Source organism: Phyllobates terribilis, unplaced genomic scaffold (assembly GCF_046119375.1).
Source record: "Phyllobates terribilis strain yellow unplaced genomic scaffold, ASM4611937v1 Scaffold_3__8_contigs__length_932513732, whole genome shotgun sequence".
In the NCBI taxonomy this organism is placed as follows: domain Eukaryota; kingdom Metazoa; phylum Chordata; class Amphibia; order Anura; family Dendrobatidae; genus Phyllobates; species Phyllobates terribilis.
In genome coordinates, this window is record NW_027362763.1 from 892315283 (window position 1) to 892335918 (window position 20636).

A 20636-nucleotide genomic window follows, 5' to 3' on the forward strand; every position below is an offset into this window, starting at 1 on the left:
GCTGCGGAAACGCTTAAAAAAGCATAGTGGGCACACAGCCTAAAAGTAAATTACAATCTGGGAAAGCATATCACATTGTGTTATCATTCATTTCTCCAGCACTGACAAAATCAGCTCAACTATAAGTGAACAAAATATTCAATTTTTCCTTCTTGTAATCAAATCAAAAACTTATCATTCTGATAAATGTTGCTGCTTGTACTGAACAGTATATATAAGACTGTATAGTGTATGCCCCTCTATAATATAAGGACCCGTCATGGATAGTTCTGAGTACAATATCATTGTACTTAATCTGAACAAGCTTTTCATTAAACATTTGGACTGGACAGAAACATTAATCTTGAACTAAATTGTTGCTATAGGCTCACAAGTAAATCATCAATCTTTCACTACATTCAATCTGTGTGCCTCAAGTACATTTTTTTCACAAACATTAATCTCTTGAGATGATTTGTTGATACCTTCCTCTAAATCTTCAAGCTTAGACCAAAATCTTAGTTTTCAGATGGGCTTTTCAAGGCCCGGGTTGCAAAGACCTTTACTTCATTAAAACCTATAAAAGCAGGTCTGTTACCTTTTGCATAACAAGTGAAGGGGAATAAAACATCTTTGCACTTTGCTAAATGAAGAATGAATAGCCTAACAGGTGTACTGTACTGTCTTGAATGTAAAGAAGTGTTGGCCTCTCAATCAGAAGTGGAAAAAAAATTCTTTTTTGTGGTCCATAACTGGTTTGCTAATCACACAATCATTAGGCAATTACTAAGGCTTTTTATCAAGCTGTCCAAAAATTATCTCCTTATAACAGTGGTGCTGTTTTGAACACGAAGAAGTTCTGGCTTGTTGTCATCACGTCTTTTCAAAAGTCAGAAACGCAGTCAGGATGTGCATTTTTGGTGTGACTCTGCAATGGCTATGGCAGGAGCAGAATGGTAGATAAAAAATATGGTGCAGACTGTAAAATATTCCATGGATTTCTTCTCATGTACAGTACAGACCAAAAGTTTGGACACACTTTCTCATTTAAAGATTTTTCTGTATTTTCATGACTATGAAATTTGTACATTCACACTGAAGGCATCAAAACTATGAATTAACACATGTGGAATTATATACTTAACAAAAAAGTGTGAAACAACTGAAAATATGTCTTATATTCTAGTTTCTTCAAAGTAGCCACCTTTTGCTTTGATGACTGCTTTGCACACTCTTGGCATTCTCTTGATGAGCTTCAAGAAGTAGTCAGAGGAAATGGTTTTCACTTCACAGGTGTGCCCTGTCAGGTTTAATAAGTGGGATTTCTTGCCTTACAAATGGGGTTAGGACCATCAGTTGTGTCGTATAGTAGTCAGGTGGATACACAGTTGATAGTCCTACTGAATAGACTGTTAGAATTTGTATTATTGCAAGAAAAAAGCATCTAAGTAAAGAAAAAGGAGTGGCCATCATTACTTTAAGAAATGAAGGTCAGCCAGTCCGAAAAATTGGGCAAATTTTGAAAGTGTCCCCAAGTGCAGTTGCAAAAACCATCAAGCGCTACAAAGAAACTGGCTCACATGAGGACCGCCCCAGGAAAGGAAGACCAAGAGTCACCTCTGCTTCTGAGGATAAGTTTATCCGAGTCACCAGCTTCTGAAATCGCAGGTTAACAGCAGCTCAGATTAGAGACCAGGTCAATGCCACATAGAGTTCTAGCAGCAGACACATCTCTTCAACAACTGTTAAGAGGAGACTTTGTGCAGCAGGCCTTCATGGTAAAATAGCTGCTAGGAAACAACTGCTAAGGACAGGCAACAAGCAGAAGAGACTTGTTTGGGCTAAAGAACACAAGGAATGGACATTAGACCAGTGGAAATCTGTGCTTTGGTCTGATGAGTCCAAATTTGAGATCTTTGGTTCCACCACCATGTCTTTGTGCGACGCAGAAAAAGTGAACGGATGGACTCTACATGCCTGGTTCCCACCGTGAAGCATGGAGGAGGAGGTGTGATGGTGTGGGGGTGCTTTGCTGGTGACACTGTTGGGGATTTATTCAAAATTGAAGGCATACTGAACCAGCATGGCTACCACAGCATCTTGCTGCGGCATGCTATTCCATCCGGTTTGCGTTTAGTTGGATCATTTATTTTTCAACAGGACAATGACCCCAAACACACCTCCAGGCTGTGTAAGGGCTATTTTACCAAGAAGGAGAGTGATGGGGTGCTACGCCAGATGACCTGGCCTCCACAGTCACCAGACCTGAACCCAATCGAGATGGATTGGGGTCAGCTGGACCGCAGAGTGATGGCAAAAGGGCCAACAAGTGCTAAGCATCTCTGGGAACTCCTTCAAGATTGTTGGAAGACCATTTCCGGTGACTACCTCTTGAAGCTCATCAAGAGAATGCCAAGAGTGTGCAAAGCAGTCATCAAAGCAAAAGGTGGCTACTTTGAAGAAACTAGAATATAAGATAGTTGTTTCACACTTTTTTGTTAACTATATAATTCCACATGTGTTAATTCATAGTTTTGATGCCTTCAGTGTGAATGTACAATTTTCATAGTCAAGAAAATACAGAAAAATCTTTAAATGAGAAGGTGTGTCCAAACTTTTGGTCTGTACTGTACATCCTCCAATGTGCTGTACATCATACAATGTACAAGGTGCCCTGGAGGAACCTATATTGGGGAAACTAAGCAAAAACTACAAACGAGGATGAATCTACACAGGCACAGAATTAAGAATGAACTTGACAAGCCTGTGGAAAACCATTTCTCTGGACCTGGACACTGTATGACAGCTTTAAAATTCTTAATACTAAAAGTTAATTTTGAGGACAACAGAGAGGAAAATCTGGGAATTCAAACTGATAATGATGTTGACAACACTTTGACAATGGGACTCAATTTAACACCTGGATTTACATGGACACAGTTCACACCTCCACTAGACTGACTCACTGAGCTATAACTACCATCATCTCTTCATTTATAACAAAACCTTAATTTGATTTCCTTGGATTATCTTTAGGAGGTATCACCCCATCCACCTAATGCACAAATGTCCTGTTGTAACATCTCTTAAATGTTGTGCTCTTGTCTCAGTGATTCATTTGTAAACCTGCCTGAAGAAGGAGCCTCCATGCTCTGAAAGCTTGCACACATAATTCTTCTGGTTAGCCAATAAAGGTATCACTCCTAGAATACTTTTGTCATTTTGGACATAAAAATTTACATTTATTTTTCTGGCTAACTTGTTACCACAATATAATTTTTTATTGTACATCATAACCTTGCACTATGGGCTACCAGAAGGTCTGTGTATATGCAGAGACCTGCCAATCCAGAGAACAGATAAGGAGAAGCAGCCGGGGACCCATTTGTCCGACTAGTCTTCAGAGCAGCTTGGTCCCTGGCGGCTATTAAGGTATGTTTTTGTCTGAAACACCACAGCGTTTCAGAGTCAAAAAAACTGGCTAAGTTCATACAGCCAGTGCCTAGTACTTGCTGCCCCATGGATCAGGGTACATGTGTAAGCCATGTGTCGGGGTGGGCACACCAGGATACAGTGAAGTCATGAATGAGAAAGACGACTCCAATACCAGTTCAACTACTAAAAAACACTTTACTTAAATATGTGAATAAATGTACCAGAGAAAGGAGGAAGATATCTTTACCTACTGGCTTGCCTGGTTAAACCAGCCGCCTATTACCTGTTAATAGAACAAGGGAGTTGGTGTGTAATACGGGCTCACCTGCGAAACAGCACAAGAGCTTACAATCTTACAGTAATTTAACTCTATTCCCCAACCAAACACTTCAATGTCCTGTTATGACTTCAGTGAACACTGAAGAATAATCCTTCCCTGACTACACTATGAATAAAAATGCAGCAGCTGCTTACCCCAAAAATAAAGAAAGGTTGAAAAATGTGAACAAATATCAAATAACTATAATGTTCCTGAGAAGCTTTCTCCTGGACAAGTTCAGTAAAGGCCTAAAGTCCGTTGCATGCTTCAACAGCACCTAGGTGCGAATTGGAGATTTATAGTAAACACAGAGACCTTAAAGGGGTTGTCCGGTCCAAAGCAATAAGTCTGCAGTAGTGATGAGCAAACGTGCTCGGATAAAGGGTTAACCAAGCATGCTCCAGTCTTAACCGAGTATCTTTAGCGAGCTCGTATATTATGTTCGACTCCCCGCATCTGCATCTGTTAGACAGCCTCAACACATGTGAGGATTCTCTAACAAACAAGCAATCCCTGCACGTGTTGAGGCTGTCTTACGGCCTGTATCTAAAGTAGAGAATTAAGGTATTCCAAAAATAAAGAGACCTTTCATACTAAAGTTGAAGAATAAAAATTAAAAAAAACTAAAAAAAAATCAGAAAATGTAGGTAAAATCACTTTCCACAAGCAAGCCCGTGCAACTGACTGCTGTCCTCACGGTGGTGTGTGCACACGTCTAATATCAGACTAACTGGAGCAATGAAGAGGGCACAACAAATTATTTCACACACCACACACACTATACTGGGTGAATACTTGTGTTTAAGCTTATGACATTTTCTTCTTTCAAAATATAAATAACAAATCAAAAAAAGTCCATGTGCCTTTACCTAATGGGATGGGACCCAAGCACATGTAACTGGCTGCTGTATTCAGGTGGCACGAGTACATGTCTGATATTAGACTATTGGAGCAATGAAGTGGGCTCAAAAAAATTATATTAAATAACGCACACACTTTGATATGTACACATTTGTGTTTAAATTTCAGGATTTGAGAGATTTCTCTTTAAAAAAAATGGTGGCTCTAAAACAGAGTGATCAAACTTTCATTTACAAACAGAAGCAACTCTTGAATTCAGATTTATTTGCAAAATGTGAAATGAGTGGTTTAATACTACCCATGCTTGAAATCACCGCGAGACACCAAAAATAAGGCAGCTCTTAAAGTGCAGCCTATCACAGATGTATAATTCACAGTCGCACTCTGAGTGATGATGAGACTGATACAACAGGTCTCTGTATATCACTGAATCTCGGATTTCAATTCACAGACTGAGACTATCACTCCCATTTTCAATCTGGTACATCAGTATAGAAGTAGTAAACCGCAATCGCCAATTGTGCGATCTTTATCATTAGCCTTTATCTATCCTTATCCCTATCCCTATCATTAGCCTTTATCTATCCCTATCCCTATAATTAGCCTTTATCAATCCCTATCATTAGCCTTTATCTATCCCTATTTATCCCTATCATTAGCCTTTATCTATCCCTATCTATCCCTATCATTAGCCTTTATCTATCCCTATCCCTATCATTAGCCTTTATCTATCCCTATCCCTATCATTAGCCTTTATCTATCCCTATCCCTATTATTAGCCTTTACCTATACCTATCCCTATCATTAGCCTTTATCTATCCCTATCATTAGCCTTTATCTATCCCTATCATTAGCCTTTATCTATCCCTATCCCTATCATTAGCCTTTATCTATCCCTATCATTAGCCTTTATCTATCCCTATCCCTATCATTAGCCTTTATCTATCCCTATCCCTATCATTAGCCTTTATCTATCCCTATCTATCCCTATCATTAGCCTTTATCTATCCCTATCTATCCCTATCATTAGCCTTTATCTATCCCTATCCTGTGTGTTCTGAGCGCCCCTATCCCTACACAGTACAAACATAAAATGGTGCGATTTGGCCGACCCCTATGTTTTATACTGCATGTGATAACCCCCCTGATTGGCTATGCTACACCATGTGATTGGATTGCTGCAGGGCATTATGGGGAAGCTGCAAGATCAGACTAAATTATCTCGCTCACTGAGTGTGCAGCATGTGTGAAATGGCGCTGGACATCATTTTTTTTTATTGCAAACAACAAATCATATTAAAGATTGTTAGAATGTGCACAAAACCATGGATTTAAGGAAATTCAACTTAAACTCGATCCACAGCGGATCGATGTGTTCATCTCTAAAAAGGTTGCAACTTCATGTAAAATGGGCATGGTCTAATATGCATCACTGTGTGATAAAATTGGGAAGAAAATGTGGTGTTTTAAGACTCCCAAGTTTGCAGGGGAATAATTATGGGACTTGCATTAAAATTCTGGCAGGAAAAAAAGTCAAATTTTGTCGCTCAGCTGTTTTGCACATAAATTTGCTACGTTTTTTATTTTTACACTGTTTTCACCACGCTTTTGAAAAGTAGGCATGGAAACTTACCAATACCGGCATTTCCTACACTGGGTTTAGTACAAAGAAAGCATAAAGCTTCAATACCAGGTAGATGACAGATGTGGGATGATCCTTCTTCCCAAACAAAATCCAAGTAAAAGAAAGCGACGTCATAATCCAACAATAATCAACTTGCTTCATTATGGCATCACAACTACAGAAACAGCAGCAACTTTTGACCTGTAGTATAGATAGGGGTCTTTATAAGCTTGACAAAGACCCATATCTATAGTACGGGTCAGAACGTTGTCCCAAGGCTGTGTGTAGTATTACAGCTCTCCCTGGACCCCACTGTACTGAGTAGTCGCTCCAAAGAAAATAGGAACTAAAAATCATGAAATTTGTCACAATGATGAAAGAACAGTCAAAAATGTTGCATATTGTTGCTATGTACTACAATCTGAATATGCATTTCAGCACTATGCTCATTTACAAGTTGACAAACCCCAAAACCCTAAAAGGTGTAAAAGGTTCATTGATTTTGAAATATTTGCACGTTCTTGTACCTGTGAGTGAGATACACAATAAGATTTATTCTACTCACCCGTCTTCCTTCCAAAAACTTTAGAGCTGCACCAATATTTGCCACCCAGTGAATGCGCTTCAACTGCTTCCCTTGCTCACATGGCTGAAACATTATATCAGTGTTAGTTTTTGCTTGTTCACCAGATGAATGAAAACAATAGAACTGTCATTCATAATAATAGTATTTTACCCAAGGAACGATCAATTGTTACACCAAAATCTGCAATAACAATATATAATATACAGAATATACACACCCAATATACATAGGCTACATTCACACTTCCATTTGCACATTCCATTTGTCGGTTCTGTTTTAGGGATAGAATCAGAATTCATGTGCAATGTAGATTAATGATACCAACAGAAGAAGGGTTAATGGTTATTATGGGGTACATCTGGTTTCCATTTTGTGTCAATTTTTCAAACAGAAGAAAAATCCCATATGCAAAAGTTTTTCTTCTGTTGTAAAAATAGAGACAAAAAGGAACCCAGACTGAAACCTTAATAATCAATGGGGTCACTCTGCTTTCCCTTGCATTCTTATGTGCTGGATCCACTTTGCACATACTGTAAATTCCGTTTGTCTGTTCCTTTAAATTAATTAAATAGAAATGTGAACTCAGCCTAAAAGTGTGGAAATATAAAAAAAAGTATACTTGTTAGACCGGATTCACACATCAGTGTTTCTCAGCCGGAATACAGACGCTGATGGACAGGATGGCTGCGTATCTTCTAAAAAGAACTCTACAGCCTTATAGGCATATATGAGACTGTCATATGAGGGTCTGGAGACCTGTGGCCAATCCACGAAGCACGTATGTAGGAATACGGCCGAGAAACTGAAAATTAGTGAAAGATGGTAGGTCTTATTGATAAGTCAGTATTTGGTCAGTGCCTGATCAGTAGCTGTTAGCTAAAATCAGGAGTGGACCCTACAGTGAGAAAAACTATAAGGCCACAGCCCCACTATCAGTATTTGGTCAGTATTCGGTCAGTATTTTTTCTCAGGAGTGGAAGCCAAAACCAGGTGAGGAACAATCAGAGAGAAGGTATAATAGAAACAAGTCACCAATTCTGCATTTATCACCCACTCCATTATCTTTGTGTATTCAAGTTTATAAATGTGAATGTAAAATAATGGGAGAGTGTAAGTAATAAGCGTGTGCATACGTGTATGTGTGTTTGCCTGATGGAAGTATGTATATGAGCATGTCTGTATGTGATAGGTGTACATGTACGTAGTACAGAAAGTGTCTATGATCAGATGTGTGTATGCATTCGTGTCTGCTTGTAGCAAGTGTTCATGTGCTCAAGACAGTAATTAAATAAGTGCGCAGGCCTGTAATATGTGGCGAGATTAATGTACTATAATCTGAATATAATGATGTAAAAAAGTGCAGCTCACTGAGTCACATGTGTAATTGCTGTTCTACCTAAGCTTATATGAAAGTCTGAAAAAGCAGGGTACTGCTCACTGTATTCCCCAACAGGTCCCAACATCTGCGTCAATCATCATTATAATACATGTGGAGCGGGTTTTCAAAATCATAACACATCCATTCTGAGACACGGGATAAGCTAGTCTGCTCAGAAGGTGATATAAAGCACTTGGCTTTATCACAGAGAGAAGTGAAAAAATGGAATAAAACTATATTTATGATTTCACTTAAAACATTTCTAATCCTCTAACATTTAATAATTATTATTAAATATGTGATTAAACCCTATGCAAGGCTTTAAGTGCAATAATTATTTTAAGGCTACGGTCAGAGGGCTGTAGATGCTCTCATCCGAGAGAATCGGACTGATTATACAAATGACACTGATCAGAGTTTCATTGGAGTGTCATCTTACTGTGATCTGACTCTCGTCCGGGACACTGTGAGGAGAAGATGGAGAACAAAATTTCTCCATCTTCTTCAATCTGTGAGTCCATGGATGTCATCCGAGTGCAGTCTGATGTTTTCCACTGACCCATAGACTTGAATGGGTGAGTGGCATCTGATTTCAGAGTGAAATTACAGAATTCTGCAATTTTTTTCACTGGCAGATTCAGTCAGTGAAAAAAATCGTGCACCAGCACTGCCCCATTGAAGAACATTTTTCCGAGTGCTATCTGATAAAACATCGGATAACACTCGTCCGATCTATACACTGGTGTGAGCGAGCCCAAGGGGAAGAATACATTTCAAACTTTTAATCCTTTTTTTCTCTGTTTCTGTCAGTGATCGTAAGATGGAGTTGCAGTAATTTTTCATGGGTATGGAAAAATATTTGATGAGATTTTGCAGTGGTTATGCAGCAAAATCCAAAATGAAAAATCTTTGAATCATATCTTAGCAGTTAAAGGGGACTTAAAAAAAAAATGTGCCTAAGCACTAACAGGCAGGTAGTTGCTACCTACCAGTCTATTGTGCCCAACGCCGTTCTCTACCGGCACAGAGCGGTCACAGACTTCTGCTGTCGTCACATCAACAAAGCAGCAGTTTCCTTTCCTGTTGACAGGGCGGGACTACTGGTGACAGGGCGGGACTACTGGTGACAGGGCGGGACTACTGGTGACAGGGCGGGACTACTGGTGTCAGGGTGGGACTACTGGTGTCAGGGCGGGACTACTGCTGTCAGGGCAGGACTGCTGGTGTCAGGGTGGGACTACTGGTGTCAGGGCGGGACTACTGCTGTCAGGGCAGGACTGCTGGTGTCAGGGTAGGACTACTGGTGTCATGCGGACTGACAGCCGGCTTTCTGCTGCCTAACTGGGGCAAGCCGGCTGTCAATCAGTAGGACACCAGTAGTGTGGTGCCCTGCTACGCCCGGGTGCCACAGAACCCAGTAGGGTGCATGGATGGACTTCTCCACAAGAGGCCCTCATTACATTCACACATCTCCACTCTACCACCTCAGACCACCAGAGGGAGCCCGTTAGGGATAGATATATGGAGGGTGGAGCCAGGCAGCTCAGTTTTAGTTTAGTGCTCAGTGAGAGAGCAGCACGCAGGCTGCTGTGTGAGGCAAGTTGAGGCCTACAGCACGCTGAAGCCTTGTGAGGGCCCTGAGTGTGGCCGAAGGCGAGAGGAAAGGAGAGGAGTTGAGGGGGCAGAGGAGCGTACCAGGCTCACCCCGAAATATATACCGGACACCGGGACCATGCCTACAGGGTCCCTTTACACCCAGTAGGGACCACCGGACACCTGGAGGACTACAAGTCCCAGGTCGACCAACACTGACTACTGAACCAGGGCTAGGAGTCACGGAGGCCCCAGCGTCCAGGGAGAGTGATCTCCAAGAGAAGGCCCTACCACCAGGTCAGCAAGTGCGAGAGAGAGAGAGACAGTCATTAAGCCAGGCCTAGCTCCAGGCAGGTCAGAAGCTTAGCAAGTGGAAGCAACGGATCAGGAGGCCCTATACCCTCTCACTGGGGAGAGTCCAGAAGTGCACCCTGCCTACCGAGTACCCTGGACCATGCCTGCACCTACACCAGTAAAGGTACCGAAGTGAACCCCCATGTGAGTGTCGGTCATTTCCTCCTGAACCATCCTGGCCGTCTCCCCCCTGCACCACCATTCAACACCCCACGCTGCCCTGAGGCCTGCTCCACCTGTGGGGAGCCATTCCATCACAAGCTGCCTAACATCTGCCTCAGAGGACTGCTAAGCAGCGGCGGCTCCCTTTGGCCGCATTCCACAGGTGGCGTCACGAACACTTTACAAATCCCCTATAAATAATCCCCCTTTTTGGTGACCGCCCTGGGCCACACACCTGGCCAGCCACCGTGATATCCCCCACCGGCATCCACAGGCCCATCTGCCGAGTACCCCACGGCCATGGGGGCAAGTCAGTAGTCCCGCCCTGACACCAGTAGTCCCGCCCTGCCAACAGGAAGAGAAACCGATGCTCTGTAGACAGGGAGCAACTGAATCTGCGGCAGGAGCGGTCAGTGCACCGGGTACGATAGGCAGGTGTTGCCTCTGTTAGCAACTACATGTCTGTTAGTGATTAGGCACTTCTTTTTTTTTTTTTTAAAGTCCCGGATATCCCCTTTAAAGAAGAGAGTATTTTTGTATAATTTTGGAAATAAATTCTTGACAGTATTTCCATGAGGCTAAAGAGATCTCTTCAGCATGCCAGCATGTCATTCGCTCTGTAAGGACCATTCTGTCCCTTTACTTATATGATCTTCTCATGATTATTTCTGACATATCAGGAAAGAAATCTGACCATTTATTCCCTCGTGAGATTCATGGTAAGGAAAAATACTTCAGATTTTATTACACCACTTTTCAGTCACTCTGCATTTAGTCACCTACCAGCTTTTGTCCGGATAAGACCTCCAGTAACGCAAGCAGCTTTGTCCCATCTTTTATATCTTCAAAAAGATCATTTATGAGTAGTGGAGGGTTACGCTGTAGGAAAAGGAAAGATGAGGTCAATGCCTGAAGTACAACACATTTCTCTAGAGAAGTACGTACTAATCTATGGTGTACAAGTAACACAGAGATGACGCCAGTTTAGATATAAAGTAAGGCTATGCTCCCACTAGGAGAATTTGGTGCGGTTTTTTTTGGTTGCATAATTTTGTGCACAAATAACGCAGCATTTTACAGCTCCAGCAAAATCTATGGGATTTATATAAATCTCATAATCTCGTGTCCATTGTGCTTTTTTATGCTGCAGAAACTGGCCAGAGGAGTGATTTTAAATTCCATATCAGCAACTTGTCAATTTCTCTCGCAGTAAATCTGCATTTTATTTGGAGATTTTCCCCATAGACTAGAATGAAATGAGGAAAATTCGTAGTTAAAAGGATATGCGCTTTTATTGCAGCGGTAAAGCAGGAAGAATGCTTGTAATTCACACATGACTATTTCAAAATAAAGTAACAGGAAGTATCCAAAAGAAAAAAATGACAAGCTAAAAAGAGATAAAAACTGCAGCTGAAAAATGTCTTAAAAACACATAAAAAAACTCACTGAAAGACCCAATGAAAAAAACACAAGAAATGTAATTTAGCTAATAAGTGCAGAAATGCTGCAGAAAATCTGCAACATCAAAAGCGCACCAAACACTCATCATGGGAACTTAGCTACACAATGCTTTATCTAACACAAGGAAATACTGTATGTGAAAGAAAATTTGAGGCTAGATAATTTTCTATAATTGCTTATAGTGGATAACGTCTTGATTGAATCTTAGAAACAGCAAGTGAATAAAAACAATAATTAAAGTCGGTCATATACACAAGATAGCAGTTGGCCAAACGACAGCTGTCTCTATTGTCCCTCCATGAACACTCAACTCGATAGCTAAATACCGTGACCAAGGCAAAATGGACTGTACGCGTCTTCCCAGTAACTATGCTCGTGTACCAGTTTCCCTTTCTCTCTCCCACTATACCCCCGAAAATCAGCAATGTTTGCCACACAGGAGTAGTAGGGCCAGGAGGCACTATTAGGCCCAGACGTAGGAGCCAAGTGGCAGTATGGCTATCCTGCCATATCTATAACTGAGGTTTGGCCTTGCTGCGATGGGCTCTGTAGCTTTAGGGTCATACCCTCAGCCTCTTGGACTACCTACTATAGCGGGCAGGATGCTGAGTGCCACTCACCAGTGTCCAGACCTGTCTGGGTTCAGCATTTATATCCTCTGCATAAGCCAGGTACGGGACTTTATATTCCTTCTATTGTTGGCTCTTGGTTGTCAGGGCTCTGAAAACACTGTCTGGCAAGGTGCTCAATCCTAGCAGCCCTTGTACCCTACTTCTCACCTCTACTCGGGCCTGACCTTCTCCAACTGCCCAATGCCAACTGCCAACAATCTCTGGTTACCATACTGACCAGACTATCGGGAATGTTCATCAACTAGAAGATAATCAGCCGCACTCACAGAACATTGCAAATGATGGTTGCAGGATATCATGACCAGAAGCGATAGGTTATGTTTCGACCCAACCTGGGTCTTTTTCAAACATTGCTATGTCCAAATTTGCCAAGTAAATGGGGTAAACAGCGTTCTGATCGCAACCAGCAGTAATGTGGCATCCCAAGAGGGGAGCGTTAATAGGGATGCCAGGAGAATCAGGTGAAAAGTGCAGTGCACCGCTATCAGCAGTGGTGTCACCATTACTGCTGGTTGCACTCAGACTGCTGCTTACCCCATTTAGTGGGCAAATGGGGTAAACTTTCGTTCCGAGCTCTGACGTAGTTTTCCTCCACATAAAGGGTATCGGCATACTCAGGAGAAATTGCACAACAAATTGTATGGTCCATTTTCTCCTGTTACCCTTGTAAAAATGCAAAATTTGGGGCTAAATGGACATTTTTGTGGGAAAAATTAAAATGTTCATTTTTTCCTTCCACATTGCTTTAAGTCCTGTGAAGCACCTAAAGGGTTAATAAAGTCTTGAATGTTGTTTTGAGCACTTTGAGGGGTGCAGTTTTTAAAATGGTGTCATTTTGGGAACCTTTGTCACAGAGGCTCCTCAAAGTTACTTCAAAAGTAATGTGGTCCCTAAGAAAATGCTTTTAAAATTTTGTTGAAAAAATTAGAAATTGCTGATAAACTTTTAACCCTTCTAACAACCTACCAAAAAAATCATGTTTAAAAAATTATGCTGATTTAAAGTAGACATATGGGAAATGTTATTTATAAATTATTTTGTACAGAATGACTAACTGGTTTAAGGAAATAAAAATTGAAAGTTTGAAAATTTGCGAAATTTTCAACCTATATTTACCACTAACTTAAAGTACAATATGTCACGAACAAACAAACTCAGAATCACTGGAATTCATTGACGCGTTCCAAAGTTATTACCACATAAAGTGATACTGCTCAGAACTGTAAAATTTGGCCTGGTTAGGAAGGTGAAAAAAGGCTTCTGGGTTAAGGCGTTAAAGGGAATTTGTCAGTAGCATCAACCCCTGAGCATGTAGGTCATAGAAAGTTGAATTAAATGATACCTTTATAGCTGCGATCCAATTTTTTATTCCAGTACAATGCACCTTTTTTAATGTGTAAATTAGCTGTTAAGATCTATGGGCCGGAAACAGATCTCCCTGAACATCTGCTTCCAGAGCTTATTTTAAATTAAATGGCATGTTACCAGTGTGAGATATGTAATTGTAGCACCCTGAGGATTCGGCTGCTACAGGGGTATTGCACCTCAAGCCAGAGGTGTGGTATTCCACTCCCGGGTAAGGATGGAGTGTGGAACTGAGCTAGTTAGCTGCATGCACTACACACATCCCATTTCCGGGGAACAGACCGATGGTACTCCCACTAGAGAAATGTGCAGGTACGACAGTGTCTGTTCCTGGCTGGAGTGGGAGGGGGGTGGAACATCCCAGTAGTGTAGGGGCAGATAGGGGGAGCAGCCTGGGTAAAGCTAGGAGCTCATTGGGTGCTGGTCACCTGAGCTCACACATAGAGGGAGTATATAAGGTGGGCACCATCTTAGGACAGGGTCTTTGTAGAGTGAGTCAGTCTGTCAGAGTGTAACCTGAGGAGCAGAGCAGAGAAGCTCAGCCAGAAGGGCTGACAGGGAGTTGTGGTTCCGGCTGGGCCCAGCTCCAAGGCCAAGAGAGAGAGAGGAGTCTGAAGGACCCAGAGAAAACAAGAGGGAACTCCAAGAACCCAAAATTAGATCAGAGGGTGAAGAGTTGGCACCTAGGGTACCGGATCCCAAGCTGGCAGAGAGAAAAGCACACCTTAGCCAGAGACCGGAGGTCGTGGGCAGGATCTGCCACGACCCTCACCACATCCACCAGGAAGGCAGACCAAGTATAGGGTCAGGGAACCCAGAGGAGGTGTACCCACCAAGAGACCCGAGGGAGCCGGACATAGGTGGATCCCTGGTGAGAACGGCCAGAAGAGAGGGAAAGTCAGACAGGAGCTCAGGACCACGCTCCAGAACTGCCTGGGGGTTAGCCGAGTCCAGGACCTGGTGGACGCAGCACGGCTCGGGTGGTCGCTTCAGGCCAGAGTGACCATAAGAACACCCGTAAGTAAAAACCCCTGAACTGCACAGCCCGACTCTGAGTCTTCTTGCTGATTCATCCTGCACCTTCACAACCACCATCCTCTACATCTGACCCCCTGAGGCTATACCCCTCCCGTTGGGGGTTATACTACCAAAGCTGCACACATACCAACAGCCTCAGCGGACCCTGCTGCAGCGGCGGCCTTTTGACCGCAAATCAACGGGTGGCGTAGTCGACACAAAGAACTCTAATAACATCTGTAGGACTGCCACACACTGAGTTTGACACCCTGGGCACGGACCGGGTCACAGCCACTCGGAGACTACAACCCCCATCTGATCCGGCTCCGGGTATCCCTAACAGCACTGGCCCAGGGGGCGCGTCAACTTTGGCGTAGTCGGCAGGATCACGTGCCCGCAACAACCGGGTACTGCGTGCCTGAAGAAAAGTTCACCGTTACCTCAAAAAGAAGTCTCCCGCCGGTTCCGGAGGGTCCCCGCCAACGGACCCCATCACAGGTCGTTTCCCGCCGGTTGTCCGCCATTTGCAGCTTTTTCCCGCCATCCATGGAGTTTCCCGCCACTGGGAGACGATTCCCGCCATTTCCGAAGATTTCCCGCCTTGGAAGAGCGGACGCCATTATGGGCGTGCCAGAGGGTGGCAAGAGGCCACCTCCCATCGTGGGCCAGGATCGGAAATGGCGCCAAAAGTGGAAACCGCCCCCACCAGCAGAGACTGTGATGATTGATATGTCCATCAGCGTGAAGGAACTGCCCCTGGAACTGACAATCACCAAGTTGCCCCGGGACCACCCTCAGTGTGGGCGGAGACAGAGCAAGAGAGCAAAGATGGGTGTCGCCTGGAGCAGTCTGGAGAGAGCACACCCGGAGACAAGACGTCTGGAAGAGAGTCCAGAGAGAGCCTACCCGGAGATGGAGGGAGAGTCAGGCAGCACCGACCCAGTGGTCAGGAGCCTGTTGCAGGTCGCCACTCCAGAAGGCCTGCTGGAGATCCTAGCACAGCTCCCCCGAGACCGGGAGTGTGCACAGACCGCGCTGGAGGGCCTCGCACGGAGGATGGCCCGGGTGCAGCGAGAGACGTTGGCGGAGTGGAGCCGAGAGATGGCTCAGCGGACCGAAACCCGTCAGCGGAGCACGCCACCCGAGACGAGGAGACAGACCGCCTCTGAGGATGGTGCAGGAGAACTGAAGGCCGGAGACGGCGCCGAGAAGGGAGCTGAACGGACGGAGGCAGGTAAAGGGGACGTCTCTACCCCGAGCCGGGAAACCGCGTGCCTGCCCCAGCTCCCCGTCGCAGAGCCCGAAATTCCCCCTGCCGTGCCCGTCGCTGCATCGTCACCGCCGCAGACTAGGCCTCAACCGGAAGCCGCGGCCGCGACCCCTGTGACGCCACGCGCTTCGACCCTGAGCGCGGCAAAGCAGGAAATACCACCGGCCTGGTCGCAAGGCCTAGTACCCCCGGGTGCCGCAATTCCAACAGCGCCCCCTACCTCCGCGGAGCCACCGGCCTGGTCGCAGGGCCGAGTAACCACGGGCGCCGCCGTTCTTACGGTGCCCTTTTCCTTTAGCGTGCCCCAAGCCTGGTCGCAAGGCCTGGTCAACCCGGGCGCCGCTACCACCACAGCGCCCATAACACCTAAAGTACCGCACCTGGGTGAGGACCTGTTCGCCCAGCATACGTGCCCGGTTGGGCAGCCCTTCATATGGCCACCGGAGTTTCACCATCCCCGACTCCGGAAAGAAAGACCCCTAGATGAACCCCTGATTCCGGTTCCGAAGCCCGTCAGGAGGACCCAGCCCCCGCTAGAGGAGGCACAGTTTGAGTGGAACCCCACCGGAGGAGACCTCATGGGGTTCACTCAGGAGACTCGGGCGGCCGCAGCGGAGCGTGCAGAGTGCTGCCGCCAGCAGCTCGAGGTCTTCGAGAAGGAGCGGAGAGAGAGGCGGGTCCGGGAACAGCAGATGCAGATAAGAAGCGCGGAGCAGAAGAGCCGGACCAGGAGGAAACCCCGTGCAGCTCATGGTCCCCGTGCCACCGGGACTGTGATAAAATTCAATATGCAGCACGGATGGGGCTTTATCAGAGACCATCAGACCCCCGGCGACGTCTTTGTAACTCGCAGAGACGTAGAAAGCCATCTGCCGGAGGGACACAGAGGTCGTGACCTGTATGTAGGGGACGAGGTCACCTTCACCCGGCACAAGTGTGCCAAAGGACCCTACGCCCTCCATGTGCATCGCCTGACGGAGGAGGAGCTGCGGTGTGAGGAGGAGCAAGAGGACCCGGACGGGTCTGAAGAATCTAAAGAAGGAGCAGGAGGACGCCGTCGTTGAAGTACGGTAGAGAGAGACTGTACATAGTTACCCGTCAGGGTATAAGAACTGTTCTAGTTAAAATATAGTTCCCGTTGGGACCAGCAGATTGAACTGAAACCCGTGTGTCCCTATTCCCATTACCTGGCCGAGGACTGAGAGCGGCCACTTTCCCCCTGTATATAGTTGCGCTTTCTAAGGCGCCCCCTACCGGTTTTATAGGAAACTGTTTTCTTCCAAAAGAGACTGTCGCACTTTACCCGGTCACAAGTTGCACCGTGGCCGGAGGAACAAGAATGTTTCCAATGAAGAGTTTTATATGAAAAGTTTTATAATATATATATATTGTTTTATATGTTTATGATGTTTAAAAAAAAAAATTGTATGTTTGGATGTTTTTTATATCTTACAGCCCGAGGACGTGCTGTGATTTACCAGGGGGGAATGTAGCACCCTGAGGATTCGGCTGCTACAGGGGTATTGCACCTCAAGCCAGAGGTGTGGTATTCCACTCCCGGGTAAGGATGGAGTGTGGAACTGAGCTAGTTAGCTGCATGCACTACACACATCCCATTTCCGGGGAACAGACCGATGGTACTCCCACTAGAGAAATGTGCAGGTACGACAGTGTCTGTTCCTGGCTGGAGTGGGAGGGGGGTGGAACATCCCAGTAGTGTAGGAGCAGATAGGGGGAGCAGCCTGGGTAAAGCTAGGAGCTCATTGGGTGCTGGTCACCTGAGCTCACACATAGAGGGAGTATATAAGGTGGGCACCATCTTAGGACAGGGTCTTTGTAGAGTGAGTCAGTCTGTCAGAGTGTAACCTGAGGAGCAGAGCAGAGAAGCTCAGCCAGAAGGGCTGACAGGGAGTTGTGGTTCCGGCTGGGCCCAGCTCCAAGGCCAAGAGAGAGAGAGGAGTCTGAAGGACCCAGAGAAAACAAGAGGGAACTCCAAGAACCCAAAATTAGATCAGAGGGTGAAGAGTTGGCACCTAGGGTACCGGATCCCAAGCTGGCAGAGAGAAAAGCACACCTTAGCCAGAGACCGGAGGTCGTGGGCAGGATCTGCCACGACCCTCACCACATCCACCAGGAAGGCAGACCAAGTATAGGGTCAGGGAACCCAGAGGAGGTGTACCCACCAAGAGACCCGAGGGAGCCGGACATAGGTGGATCCCTGGTGAGAACGGCCAGAAGAGAGGGAAAGTCAGACAGGAGCTCAGGACCACGCTCCAGAACTGCCTGGGGGTTAGCCGAGTCCAGGACCTGGTGGACGCAGCACGGCTCGGGTGGTCGCTTCAGGCCAGAGTGACCATAAGAACACCCGTAAGTAAAAACCCCTGAACTGCACAGCCCGACTCTGAGTCTTCTTGCTGATTCATCCTGCACCTTCACAACCACCATCCTCTACATCTGACCCCCTGAGGCTATACCCCTCCCGTTGGGGGTTATACTACCAAAGCTGCACACATACCAACAGCCTCAGCGGACCCTGCTGCAGCGGCGGCCTTTTGACCGCAAATCAACGGGTGGCGTAGTCGACACAAAGAACTCTAATAACATCTGTAGGACTGCCACACACTGAGTTTGACACCCTGGGCACGGACCGGGTCACAGCCACTCGGAGACTACAACCCCCATCTGATCCGGCTCCGGGTATCCCTAACAGCACTGGCCCAGGGGGCGCGTCATAATGACTGACAGTCTACATGTCTCACATAGGTAAAGCCCCCTTTTCATTTAAAATAAGCTCTGGAGGCAGATTCTCAGGAAGATCTATGTCCGGCCCATAGATCTTAACAATTCATTTACACGTGGATTTTGCAGTGTGAAGCTGTGACCCACGCTTGCGCAATGTGTATTGAACAGCTACAATGATGGGCCCCAGCGAGTGCGCAGTGACGATCGGCTCCCGTGCGTGCGCAGTGACGATCGGCTCCAGGGCATGCGCAGTGACGATCGGCACCCGCGCGTTCGCAGTGACAATCGGCTCCCGTGCGTGCGCAGTACGATCGGTTCCCGCGCGTGCGCAGTGACGATCGGCTCCCGTGCACACGTGGGAGCCAATCGTCACTGCGCACGCGCTGGGGCCCATCATCGTGGCGATGCACGGCCGTTCAATACACATTGCGCAAGCGTGGGTCACAGATTCAGCATGACCACAACAAGCCTATTCCTGTGATGTCGACGCACATCAGGGGCAATTCAAATTGAGTGGGCAGGACAAGCCGGACTAAATAAGGAAAGTAACACCCCTATGACTAAATGAGAAAGTAAGATATAAGTAGAGTAGAGTGATTTTTACAAAAGATTACAGCACCAATTTTAATGCAAAAAGCGTGTTAGTGATGCAGATTGCATCACTAACAATAACCGGGGGGCAGTTTACACGCTCCAACTGACATGACAGGTTCCCTTTAACTTTTTTTTACTACTGTATTTTAGTACGTTATCCCTTCCAGTGAAAACTAACAAAGAAACAAAAACTGACAAGAACTTCCTACAGAAAGAAGCAAATGTGAACAGGTGTAAGTTGCTGTGCTGTGCAATGTACAACACTCAGCATAACTTAGTACAACCCTTTTGAACAATAAGATTTTATTCAATACCTCACTGCATACAAGACCAATTTCATAAATTTTGACAAGCCTGAGTTTCATAGAATATTTTTTAACCCATAACATGAAAGTAAGGTTAAAAATATAACTTTTATTACAATATCTTCAGTTTAACTCAAATTAGTTGATGCTAAAATGAATACACCCCATAACAAAAACTACTACATCTAGTATTTTGCATGAACTGTATGATTTTTAAGGACAGCACCAAGTCTTCTAAGCATGAAATGAACAAGTTGGTGACATATTGCAACATCTATCTTTTTCCATTCTTCAAGAATGACCTTTTAGAGCCTGGATGCTGGATGGAGAGTGATGCTCAAATTTTTTATTCAGAATTCCTCATAGGTGTTTCTGTTGGGTTCAAATCAGGAGACATACTTGTCCACTGAATCACTTCAACCCTGTTCTTCTTAAGAAATGCAACATATGTGTTTTAAATCAGTCATGTTGGAAAAGTGCACGTCTACCAAGGGCACAGAGTGGTGGTACCATCTTCTCTTTCAATATAGAGCAGTATATGAGTGAATTCATGACACCATCAATGAAATGTAGCTTCCCAACACCAGGAGCACTCATGCAGCCCCAAATAAGGACACTTGACGCGCCCCCTGGGCCTGTGCTGTGCAGGGGGATACCCGGAGCCGGATCGCTGGGGGTTGTAGTTCTCCGTGGCGGTGACCCGGTCCGTGCCCAGGGCGGTCAAACCAGTGGCAGTCTTAAGTAATAACAATGTCCGACTACGCCACCCGTGGATTGCGGTCAGTGGGGACCGCCGCTGCGCTGCCGACCGCTGAGGCTGATGTTGTTTGCGCAGCCGAGTATGGGATAACTCCCCACGGGAGAAGTATTGCCTCAGGGCAGCTAATGTGAGATGATGGGAGTGATGGTGTGAGCGTCCCAGTAGTAATGGTGCTGGTGCGGCGATGAAACACAGAGAC

The 20636-nt window shown here is 45.5% G+C and overlaps 1 protein-coding gene across 16 annotated transcripts in view; it reads right to left on the bottom strand.

Moving 5' to 3' along the window:
- Positions 1 to 20636, bottom strand: part of SYNE1 (spectrin repeat containing nuclear envelope protein 1) — a 613834-nt gene that overhangs the window by 441075 nt on the left and 152123 nt on the right. For all 16 annotated transcript variants that reach the window (XM_073672712.1, XM_073672713.1, XM_073672718.1 and 13 more), the window contains 2 exons: positions 11075 to 11170; positions 6784 to 6867 (listed from right to left, as the gene is read on the bottom strand). In XM_073672712.1, coding sequence (XP_073528813.1) covers positions 6784 to 6867; positions 11075 to 11170 — 180 coding nt within the window. The remainder of the gene's footprint in view (positions 1 to 6783; positions 6868 to 11074; positions 11171 to 20636) is intronic.